Below are 12,530 nucleotides of genomic sequence, written 5' to 3'. Positions count from 1 at the left end.
GTAGGGCCACCAAAATGATCCGAGGGCTGGAGCACCTCCCCTATGAGGCCAGGCTGAGGGAGTTGGGGTTGTTCAGCCTGGAGAAGAGAAGGCTGAGGGGGGACCTTATTGCGGCCTTCCAATGCTTAAAGGGGGCCTACAAGAAAGATGGGGGCAATCTTTTTAGCAAGGTCTGTTGTGAGAGGACAAGGAGTAATGGTTTTAAACTAAAGAAGAATAGATTTAGACTGGATATAGGGAAGACACTTTTTACACTGAGGGTGGTGAAGCACTGGAACAGGTTGCCCAGAGAAGCAGTGGAGCCCCATCCCTAGAAACATCCAAGGTCAGGTTGGACGGAGCTCTGAGCAACCTGATCTGGTTAAAGCTGTCCCTGCTCACTGCAGGGGGGCTGGGCTAGATGACCTCTAAAGGTCCCTTCCAATCCAAAGCATTCTATGATTCCATGAAAGATGAGACAGAGAAAAGATGACATGACTGGCCCCCCAGACAAGTAAATAACCATGAAGGACTATAAAAGGAATAATGTTTTCTCCCCAACACATAAGCCAATCTATGCTCTCATTCTGTTGTTGTTGCTTTTAATATGTTCAACACAAGCTGCTTCAAGCTATTCAGAACAAAATACAATGTGTGTATATATAGGACACATCGATGAATGGCACACACAGCAGATGTGCATATTCCCATTGACATCAACTACCAGCACAAAAGCTACCACGCATACAAGAAAAACATTGAGAACCCTTCTCTTTTTTTTTTTTGGCCAGGTGGGTGTATAGTCATAATCTGAAGCATGAAAAAATTAACATCCTTCCATTTTTCCATCTAATTGAAACTTTTTTTTTAAACAGCTGCTTCTTATATAGCATTTCTTTTCCAGTCAGTTAACCGATACTGAAATTCTAGCCTGGCACACAATTCTTCATTCTCTCTATCTACCCTTAACATCAGTTGATTTGTTGTCCATAAAGAGGTACTGAACAAAGGTCTGCCTGCCTATCTCCCTTTCAAAACAGTATGCAGTGATGAAATCACACATATTTACAAGGAAAGGTTCTTCTAACCCTAGTGCCTAGGTGTGGTAAAACTGGACTTTGCCCTACAAGGTGCCATGATCCTTTGATAAAGGATATTGAAATTCTAGCTTTCCAAGGCTAAGATGAGGAATCTTGCTTCTTTGCTCCTTTAAGTTTTCCTAAGTAATCATTCTTCAGGAACTAATTCTGAAGAACAATCTGCGGAATGAAAGAAAGAAAGAAAGAAAGAAAATATACTGACAGCAGATTAGTCTAACAGGGTTGCTGAGGACAGTTGTCATATTTTACTACTAGTTGTATTGTAGTCCCCATGTTCAGCTGCTGGCAGAAGTACAACAAAAACACCGCTATGGCCAAAAGAAAATGCAATGCAACTTTCTGCCCTCCTGCAGAGACCAATAATAATCTCTCCAGTTTTTTTTTTTTTTTCCTGCTGCCCTGATTAACAGCATCAATAAAGACAATTTCATTATGTGAGGGGTGAGAGACTCAGCAAATCATTCCAGCTGTTTGTCTGCTCACTGGAAAATGTTTCCATTGCTTTTCAGTTATTGCTGGTATACGCTAATTACAAAAATGCCCCAGAACAGTGTGACCTCATTGTTTGACTCCACATTGGATGCTGCAAGATGCTAAGCTCTTCCCATGCTGAATTCCACATCCTCAGACCCAAACATAAACCAAAATCAATATTCAGCTTTGTTAGGAAGCACTTAGCTCCTTAAGAATGAGACCTTTACCTATGATTGCCTCAGGGTACAGAGACACATCCACCATGGCCAATGATTTCCTGGTTGGTATCAGAGTCAGCCACATGATACCATGCTCTTCCATGCATTATTTGCAGAGCCCTGTGTTAAGGGAGAAGCAGGCATTCTCACCTACTAAAGTCTAAATGTCAGTCAGCCTTTGTAAGAGCAGCTATAACTGGACTAACATCTACATTTGCACCCTAGAGTGAATTTGTTTCCTCATACAGAAAATATTCAGATACCTGGTCACAGCTGTTGTAACTTCATCATCACTGTTTTGCACCAAAACCCAGAAGAGTTGATTCAGGACTACAGGAAGAAAATTCATAATTACATGGATCTTCTCGATCTTCAGCAAATTCTGTAATGGATGTAAGAAAGAAAATGAGAGATTTCCAATACCAGCAATGAAAGGTGATTACTTGCTTTCCTGCTTCAGCAGGTAAAATGCAGTGCAGCCACTGGTGTAATAGCAGTAGGAAAACAGGGCAACCAAGTAGAGGACTGGTTTCCTAGGGTGTTTGTTTTAAACACGACCATCAACCCAACTGTAGGTACTGTCCAAATTTCAGAATTCCAATCTTTTGCTTTACCCTGACTTAAGGGGGGAGGAGGCAGGGGGGAGAAACCAAAACCAATTTTCATACTTTACTAAGGATATGTATGTAAGAGCAATACCAGAACTCAATTACAATTTTCAAGATGTGCATTTGCTAGTGTTTTTAGGAAAACTCATTCTTTTTATGAAGAGGTCTGATAAACTGAACTCGTTGTGGCTAAAATACTTATGTTAAAAGCACATCAATAAAAACTAATATTAACACTCTAACCTGACTGGACTGACATTATATTATCTTCTCTGACCAAGGAGTATATTGAACTTTTAATTAAAAAAACCCCTCCTTTGAATTCCTCCTAGTTTTTCATTTCAGTCATTTCTAAATCATTGCAGAGTTTCTTCAAAGGTATTAGCGATTGATAAATAAAAGCAAAATACTCTAGGGAAAATTACTTATTCCCTGGCTATATTGCATAGTTGATCCCTTGTTGCATACAACATTGTCTCCATTTTCTAATAAAATTACTGAAATCTTTTTAAAGGCTAAACTACAAACAGCAAATAAAGAACAGTGCAATTCTGGTAGTTTAGGTAGCTGACTTACTGTCTAGAAAGTTGTGAAGCTTTTATGGATTCCTAAACTTTGTCCAATATGCTCAATGGCTTCCCAAAAATTAAGGACTTCATTCTGTAGAGGTATAACCTCTAAATAACACTGATGCTTTGATTTTTGAAAACATCCTTTAATGATTTATTTGAATCAAGACAATATTTAAAAACAAAGCAACCCCTTTCAGGTTTACCTGCATCTATCAACAAAAGTAGTAGCCACCTTTAGGGACTTGCCCAGAGAACTGCCATGATTTATTGGAACTTTATTGTTTGCTTATTAAAGCAAAAATCTCTTCCCAAGCAGCTTTATAAAATCTGATTAAGGTACACTCCAAACAGGAAAACATTAACAACGAAGGAAAGGGGGAAAGCACCTACATGACAGTAACATCTAAACCCCAAAATATGTATCAGATTTTACAGACTGCTAAAAGGAAAAATAATAAATAAAAGTCATATGTACGATGTTTTAGAGCTAGTACTGTGGAACAGTGTCACAGCTACCCTTCAGTCTTCTTGCTTATCTTCCTGTTCAAGTTCAGTAAGCAGATTGCAAAGTGAGAACTCTGAATTTCACCATTCACGAACAGGTGAAGAATCATGGCCCTACATTTATCTGCTGCTCTTCTCATTTGCTTGTTATGCTCTTCCTTTCTCACAGGTTTTGACCTCTACTGAATACAGTCACCTTTAATGCAGTTCTTGCTTATTCGTTCCGTCTCTGCAAAAAGGGTATGTTCTTTCTGATTTCAGAACTTGACAGGCAACAAGCACCCTTGATTTATATGTGCAAGGTACCCTAAACAGCCCTTTGAATAGCATCCAGGTTTTTAGAGTGAAAGTACAAAGAGCCAAGTAGGAGGTAAGCATACAATGTATCTAAGGCAAGAGAGGACTAGCAGGAATACTGCAGCTCTACAGGCTACAGTTCCTTTTCCTGGACATTCCTAGAGCAACAGAGCAACATTACACCACGCTTTAACCGGATTTGAGGCTTGGTACAGGCTGGATTATCAAAGTTGATGGGGCAGATGCAGCCATGCTCTGAATGAGAAGGGATGGAAGACAGCTCTGTGACCAGTAATGCATTTGTCACACCAGGTACGTCTAGCTGCAGTTGTCATGGACCCATTGCCTCCTGCTTAACGTCTATGCCATGTTTAGAATTGTGCAGTGATGGATCAGTTAAGAGAAGGCCCTAAATACAATTTTATAGCACAGTTTGTGATGCATGTTACTTTACCTCACAAGAATTGACAAAGTTTGAGGTAGGAGGCTGGGATAGATCCTTTTCCCTTTCTTGGCACTGCTGGAAAAAATCATTCAGGTATGGATCCTAAAACATAAAAACATTCATATTAATGTATGTTATAGAAAGGATTAGAATTCAGCTCCATAAATTGGTTACAGCAATCACCTGTGACACACTTCATCCCTAATGCCTGAGCCACAAACCACAGAAAGACAGATAAACTTATTCAGCCCAACCCACTGGCCAGCACAGCTGGCTATACACAACTTATTTCTAGGTGCTTTGACCACTCTTTTGTCAGTGTTGCGAGCAAATAATTTTCTTCTCACCATCTAAGGGACTTCAATGGCCAGATTTTTTTTTTTTTCCTGGTGATCACAATTTATTTTCTTGCTGTTTAAACGGATATTCCATGATTTTTCTTGGTATAATCTTAAATAATTTATATCTTTCCTTAAAGTGTGTATTCCATCATTGTCATCTTGCCCTTCTACATTCAAATAGCGTTTAAACGTCAGAGAAACAAATTCATGCAAGATTTTGAAATATGTTTCAGACATTCCTTGACACTTTTTATTTGTAAGCAGGTAACAGAGCTAAGAGGAAATTCGGCTTACCTGTGTATTTACTGTCGATACAACAAAAGTAGAGACTTTGAAAAGTGGTTTCCCACTATCGACCCATTTTACATCACAGCCGATCTGCTATTAAAATGAAACAAACAAAAAACCATTTTCCCACTTACTTCCTACTTACTCAAGTCCGCATCAAATTTTCACTGCATAGAGCTTTGAACATGCATGTGCATGAACTGTGCTGGCTACTGTGCTTTCACAATCGCAGAATTACTGCAATACAAACCCACTTTTCAGGTCAAGCCCATGAACGTTATCATTCGGCCAGCTCACTGGTCAGTGAGTCTGCCTCACAGGACAGACCACCACCCTGTCCTCATGACAATAGTAAAACAAACACAAGAAGGCAGAAATAATCCAAACTGGACAGGATCAGTGGGAAAATATGATATCACACCACAGAACTGGAGAATGAATCACGATCGTGGATCATGTCAGCTGGAGAATGACTGTCATATGGCCTGAGTTTGTGAAAAGTTCTTTTTGACCACTCTCATTCACATTTTGGAGAAGTTAGCTATAATATTGTAGAATACAGTTACCAAATGCACTTTTTCCATATACACCTGTGAATCAGCAACATACGACTCGCAGTCCAGTGGTACATATATTAGTTTATATACTCAAGTATATGCACATGAATATTCCAAACCAGAAACCCTATTTATTGTTTACACTTCCAGGTAAGTGCAAATGCAAATCTGGTCTCATGTAAAACATCTGCAAGTAAATGCTCGGCGCCATTTGAATAATATACAAGTATGAATGAATACCTTTCCACTAGTTGGTTCTTGAAGGCTCAAGTAATTGGGAGGCAGACTGCTTGCCACTGGCACATTGTGTTCTTGGGAAGCTAACTGGGCATCTTTCAACAAAGGAAGCCATGCGTATCCCACTGTGCACAAGAACAAATCAATATGACTCTTTGGAAAAACAAGCTTCTCAAATTCAAAGGAAGACAATAATATCCAGCCAGAAATTCTGCAATCCTTATTTGAATGTACATCATTTATATTTATAATTGAAAGTAATTCTACTACAGGTACCTGGTGTTTCCAGAGCCTCTTTCTTTTTGGCATTAGCTTTTGCATTTATGTCACAGGTGACATGATAAAATGAAAACAGAATGTGGTGTTTCTTATGGAGTTGAGTGGGAAGTTCAATTTTCACCTGAAATGTAAAATGTTACACCTCACTTTAGTTTAAAAATCGATTAAACCAGGCATCAGAGATGGTCTAAATGAGTGACCTCTCTCTACACAGAGTACAGCCTGCCTTTACTGGCTAATGTTTGTCTGCATAGGTAATAGATGCTCTCTTAAGGAAATTGTTTAGGATGACCATCCATCACTTTTACTTAAAACAGCTTTTTTTGCTCTCTGTCTTGTGGATGAATATTTGCATTTATGATGAAAGAGCGTAAGATGAAAGAGGACAGAACTACAGAGTGATGGACCCTGCTTAGAAGTGATCACCTGCACTCTACCAGCCATAAATAGCTATAATCATTCCCATATTTTCAGGATGACCAAACCAAAACCTAAAATGACATCTCTGCTACTGCTTCATCATCGTTTCATGGCAAAGACCAAGTAATAATGGCTGACACAAAAATAAACTTTTATTTACATCTTCTGCTCAGTCTTAAATCCTGTATCATGTCATCCCTGAATCCCTACAGATTGGGTTTGAGGTATTATTAACCTATTGGAACAAAAATACAAAGTAATCAAAACATGTTACCATAGGAACTAGTAAAAAAGACTCCTTGCCCTTGTGAGATATGATGAAGTTTATCCAAGCTAATCCTATGCTTAAAGTAAGGTTTAGAAATTGTTGATAAATGCTTCCAGTGTTAAATCAGCTTATGGGTAAGAATCTAATACCATAAACATAGATACAAAATGGGCATTCAGACACGGAGATTAAGACAACTTTCTTGATAACATACCACATTCTTTTAAAGACTGCACTTGCTGTTCTAGGAACATTTAGGACAGGTGCACACCTCTTCCAGCCAAATCAGCTATTAAGATCGGAATTCAGCTCTTTGTTCAAGTTGGAAGTAATCTTCCCAAACCAGATGGTTCACTACCATCGCATGAAGGACATTTTCTGATGTATTAAAACCCAAAACACTGCTTGCAAAGTAGTAGCTGGAGTTCAAGATCTCTGAAGATGTAATGCTTTAAGTTCCACCTCAGTTCCTAAACATGAATCTTAAAATTGATACTTCACATGTAGGTGTACATTATCTGCTGGTCTTGCCCCTGCCATTTTATCAAAGTAAATTTTAACTGACAAAGGAACTTTTTCCAAGATCGAGCCAACAGTTTGGAAAATGCTGGCTATATATTTGCCAGTGTTATCACTACGCATAAAGCAGTAGTGGAAAATCCAGAACAGACACATGACATTCACAGGCCATCAAACACACTAGCTAGTGAAAGGGTGAAATTAAGCTCACCTGCAGAAAGCCTGGGGAATCAATACTTGGTGTTGGTGAAACATAAAGATGCATGTGCGACTAACATTCGGCAAAGGCCAATGTATGAACTATATACAGCTGCGTCCTCAAAAGCACCAGCTAAATGACTTGCTGCAGCCACTACATGAGACCACTGCATCAACAAAAATGCCCATTGCAGATCTTTATCTCAGAGAGGGATTTGTTCTGACATTTGGCTCCACCCTTCACCATAATGTTTACTGTTTCCATTAAACTCAGAGATGCAGCTGGACCCTTAATGTAATTCAGACATGCATTTTAGAGAGCTAGACTGTTCCTAATTACTTCTACAGCATCTTAACTGTACTCAGAACACCTTACAAAAGGAAGGATTCACTGATTTAAGAAAAAAAACCAAAATGTGAGACTGTATGTAAATCTACATAACACAGGCCCATCCAGATACACAAGCAGTTGTAACAGAAGTATTCTTTACATATGTTTTTCTGTCTCACTGGCAAACATGGGATTGGCAGACATTTACTGAAAGAAAAAGCAGACTGACCTCATCATAGAAATCAGGATTCTGGGAATGATGTAGCACAGCGGTGTAGGCTGCCGTTGTAAATAATGGTCCACCTGGCTTCCCATAAATACACTGATAAAAGTAACATGCTTTAATTACGTTGTGAAATTCTGCTGATGATACTAGTCTTGGTATATCTAATATGCATATACGTTGAAAACAACATCATGAAAGATCAATAATTACTTTGATAAAATATTAAAAGAAATATTTTAAGTGCTCAAACCTGCAATTTTTTGTATACACTTCCAGTAAAAGTCCATTGATTCTGTGAAAATTATCCTACACTGTACTAAGCAATGCAGACTCTAAGGACTTCTTCCTTGTTGTTACCAATTTTAGAGTTTTCTGCAAAAAGCTTTACAAAAGCTATTTCACTTTTATGCAATTCAATACACAATACAATGCCTTTACTGACTTTTCAATGTTACAAAAGCTATACCAGTTAACAACCTCCTTGCTGGCAGAGTCCAGTCTGGAGGCTCTTTATTATTGAGTGATGGCAACTTTATTTATTGGTGGGGAAACTACAGTACAACAATACTATGCAATAGCCCTTGGTCAACACCAAAGTTAAGAAATTAAGTCGTCTAACGTTCTTCTAATTTTGTGCCTCACTCTTTTCAATCAAGTGTCCTGAGCTTAGTGAGAAACATAGGGTAAACAGTAAATTTTGGAATAAGCAAGTTGCACTATAAAAAATGGTTAAGTTTTCTTATATTGTTTTCTCTCCCCTCCAGCAGACAGAAAGCCAGCACTGCAAAATGGCACTATGAGCTGGAATCATCATGACCAGCTGGGATCAAACAGAACCACAGTGCAAATATAGAAGGATGCATAACAACATTCACTCTTTAATTGTTCTGGGTTAGTATATCCCTGATTGCTGGGTTTTATAAGTAATGTCCTCAGAAATATTGTTCTCTGAATATACTCTTGTTGTGGCTCACCTTCAGTGGCTTTGCTCCTTCTTCATCAGAGCTTTTAAATTCAATGCACACTGTTATATTCCGTGCCTGAAAAGACAGGAATGTATTAAAGCTTAGATCAGAAATGGGGTACTCATAAAAACACAGGCAAACTGTAAGGGCTGAAATAAGCTCTTTTCAAAATCTAGGAGAAACATGCAGATGGTGTATCAACATTTAAAATGTCTTTAAGTCCCAGTGATATCACCAGAAATAGTATTTCCAAGAAGAACTGGCAAAACGCAAGCCAGGCCTCAAACTGTGTGGAAGCAGATTATAAAGTGACCAGCACTTACCTGTGTCTTGTCCTTAATTAACTTTCAATCACTATGAAAACGCAAGTAGTACTCAAGTTTCATTTAAGAACTACAAATATTATGCAGATTAGTTCTATCTGCACACATCATTTCATTAAAATACAGCCCTTCTGAAAATTGTGAAAAAGCTATTACCACATTATCTCTCTTTGAATCACTGATACAACTTAAAATTAATCCATAGATTCTTTTCATTAAAATTGTACCAGTGTGTTATGATTGCAAAAATTGAAAAAGATCAAAAGCCAAGTCAGTGACTCACATCACCATTTTCCCCTCCTTTATGATAGTACTCCTTCATTTCAATGAGAGCTCATGCAGTACACCACTACCCAATGTTGGCCAGAATTGGTCACATACTGTACCTTGTTGAAGTATTTTTGACTATCATACTTGAGGTGTTTTGGATATATGTATATTTGGTTCTTGTACACTCTGTAAGGTCGAGAATATTTTGTTGATTCCTGTACAAACTCTTCAACTTCCACTGTAGGTTGATGGTCCTTTATGTCATTAAATGGCTTGATTGGAATAAAAGATGAAGTTACACAGTCTTCAAAAGAACAGAAAAGAAAACCATCACATATTATGTTTGTTTTTACAGTCTTACTACTAAGAATAAGTAATACTGAGATGCAACAGGTCAAATCCTGCCTTAAACTGCATCCATGTTACCTCAAAACAATTACAATATATCATCCTTAAATAGTTTATCTCACTTAAATTGAACAGTACAGCACTGAAAACCTCTTCTGATGCACACAGTATTTGGTGGCATTTGATGGCGTAACAGCACCATTGGTATACAGACAGTTTCAACAGAATATACTGAAGTGATACTGTTTCTAATTAACTTTACAGCTCAATAACTCATTGAAGTTTTTCTATTAGCTAATAACATAGTAAACGAAATGAAGAAACAAGTAGTGCAGAACTAGATCAAATATATGATGCAACTGGGAAAACTGAAATCAGATCAAGAAACAGAAGATGAAAATAAGCACTCTGCCACCCAGACAGGGAGAAATCAAAAATGGGCAGAGTATACTCTGTCTGCCTGTGCCATTAAATCAGTGACACATTTAACTTCAGCATGGAGAACTCAAGGATGGTTTGCACAAAAGCAGCTGAGAAGGGTCACCAACTTAGGGATGTCCCAAGCTATTTCTGGGAAAAGCAGTTTGAAGGTCCTGCCTACAAATTCATTCCTCAAACCCTAGAATAACCCACAGGAAAAGCCTACCAATTTGTAGTGAGGAAGTGGAAAGAAGCTGGTGATCCCCTGTATACACTATGCCCAATTTTACTTCCTTCTCAACTAGCACAAGAGGAAATTCCCAGCTTCAGGATAGTGCAGGTCCTCTGCAGCTGAAGGAGGCAGGGGAGAAATGGCTCTTTGCCAGCTACAGCAAGGTGGTTTCTTTGCTTTCTTTCAAATAGACACTGAAAACTTTCTTCCCACCCTGCTGCCCACCCAAGTATGAATGTGTCCGATTGACTTGTACACCCAGCCAACAGACATAGCTCCTGAATTAAGCTGGAAAGATCCATATATGAAAACTTTTGTCTTTCCAATCAAAATTAGCGGCATTAAAGGGAACAACTAAATTAAATAACTTGCATTTGTCAGCCAGAAGTGAGCACGGCCTGCTGAGAAGCTTTGAGAAAGTTTATTCTCCCCACCGCCAGCAATAGTTCCCTGTAGATGATCACGCAAATTCCTCTGTTGGTCCGTGAATGTACTCAGGGTCACATACAAACTTTTGAAGGTTTGCTCTTCTGCTACTAACATTCCCAGTACTTGGGAGACTCTGCTCACTGTTCTTGGCCTACAAAGCTAAGATGGGCAAGCTTTCTGTTTGGGCAGATCTCAGGCCACCTGTCTTAAAATAGAGGTTGTGTTATGTCTTATGATTTGGCCAGCTGCCTCTCCAACTTCATTTATAAGCATTCTGATTGTCCCCATTTTTGAACATCATTAACCTTGTTTTTCATTAGAGAAATCTGGGGACCAACCCAATGATTAGAATGCAGTGCTAAGGCCTCTCTGCAGCAGTCTTTCTGTGCCCTCTGCACACTGCACTTCCAGTAGCCTGTAGAAAATCCACAGGGAAATAGAAATGGTGTTGAACTGAACACAAAAAGGGGAGTAAGTAATAAATGGAAGTTTTTAAATACCAATAGCTCAGATAGGAGAGTAGCAATAGCCTGTAGAGCATGAGAAGAGGCAGTAATAACAGGAAGAAGCCAGCTGGAAAATGAAGGCTCCTGCAGGCAGTTGTGAAGGTCTGGTCTCTCTGTACCTCACTTCCATTGCACAGACAGGCACATGGAGGCAACAACCCCGTTTGCTGCCACCCGCATGGCTCTTGGCTACAAGCTACTCTCCATGACTGCCCTCCACAAGAATGGAGCCTCACAGTTCAGGACTTCAATGGGTATTTTAAGGGGGAAAGCAGGGGATGTAGCAGCAACAGTACCTGCTGCCCTATTGCCAGCTTTGGGGCCCTGACCTTCCAGCGCAAAGGACAGCAAGCAGGGACCACGCAGCACAGGTGGGAGCTTCAGGAAGCTTTTTCTCTCTTCCCCTTTGCTAGAGCTACATGAGTTTGGCTTCCCCCATGCAGCAGAAAAGGCAGAAGTTTTGTTTCAGGTTAAACACTGTCAGACAACATCCCCTGATACACCACTGGCTCCAGCTCTTGTTGTAGCTATAGTAAATAAAGTCTTATAAAAACAAAGATCTACTTCTACTGTCCAATGAAAATTGATGCTAATGTCAAGCAGCGTACTGTCAGTCCCTAGAGACACAATTGTACTGGCAAATTCTTTACAAGATCTTTGGCCAACATCCTTTTCAGTTGCTTTGCTTGGCAGTAGAGGATTTTAGCACTAGCCTAGCACGACTTACTTTGGGTGGGGAGGAGGTGTTATAACTGGTTACTGCTATTACAAGGCTTCCTTCAGAGCTGGCTGAAGTCAAGAAGAGTTTTCATGGAGATTTTAATGAATCCTGCAGCATGGAAGTTTTCTGGTACAGTTTTTTAATTATTTTACAGCCTTATTCAGAGTAAGACAAATTTTCCCCATACCAAAGAAATGTTTAAGCTGTTACTTCTTAGTGTGAGGGAATTTTCATTGACTTTCCACAGGAACTAGCCACTTTACTAGCATATACCCTTTAAAGCCAGACTTTCACTTGGCCACAGTGCTCACCAAGTCAGGTAACAGTACAAGGCCCAAGCTGCTTCGGACCATTTTTCCTACACTGACCTATCGGTTTCTTTTAATTTAAAAAATAAAAATTGCTTTTGAAATGTTAGTGAAACTATTTTTTTTATCTAATACCATATGAAGATG

General features: G+C 39.1%; 1 protein-coding gene across 1 annotated transcript in view; it reads right to left on the bottom strand.

Moving 5' to 3' along the window:
• The window catches only part of DOCK10 (dedicator of cytokinesis 10), a 170,012-nt gene that overhangs the window by 48,194 nt on the left and 109,288 nt on the right, over positions 1–12,530 (bottom strand). The window contains exons 17-24 of the mRNA XM_075716454.1: positions 9,536–9,723; positions 8,836–8,901; positions 7,865–7,957; positions 5,897–6,020; positions 5,624–5,745; positions 4,833–4,919; positions 4,207–4,299; positions 2,035–2,153 (exon numbers count right to left, since the gene is read on the bottom strand). Coding sequence (XP_075572569.1) covers positions 2,035–2,153; positions 4,207–4,299; positions 4,833–4,919; positions 5,624–5,745; positions 5,897–6,020; positions 7,865–7,957; positions 8,836–8,901; positions 9,536–9,723 — 892 coding nt within the window. The remainder of the gene's footprint in view (positions 1–2,034; positions 2,154–4,206; positions 4,300–4,832; positions 4,920–5,623; positions 5,746–5,896; positions 6,021–7,864; positions 7,958–8,835; positions 8,902–9,535; positions 9,724–12,530) is intronic.

Source organism: Pelecanus crispus, chromosome 9, assembly GCF_030463565.1.
Source record: "Pelecanus crispus isolate bPelCri1 chromosome 9, bPelCri1.pri, whole genome shotgun sequence".
Lineage (NCBI taxonomy): Eukaryota > Metazoa > Chordata > Aves > Pelecaniformes > Pelecanidae > Pelecanus > Pelecanus crispus.
This window is presented reverse-complemented; position numbering and strand designations above follow the sequence as displayed.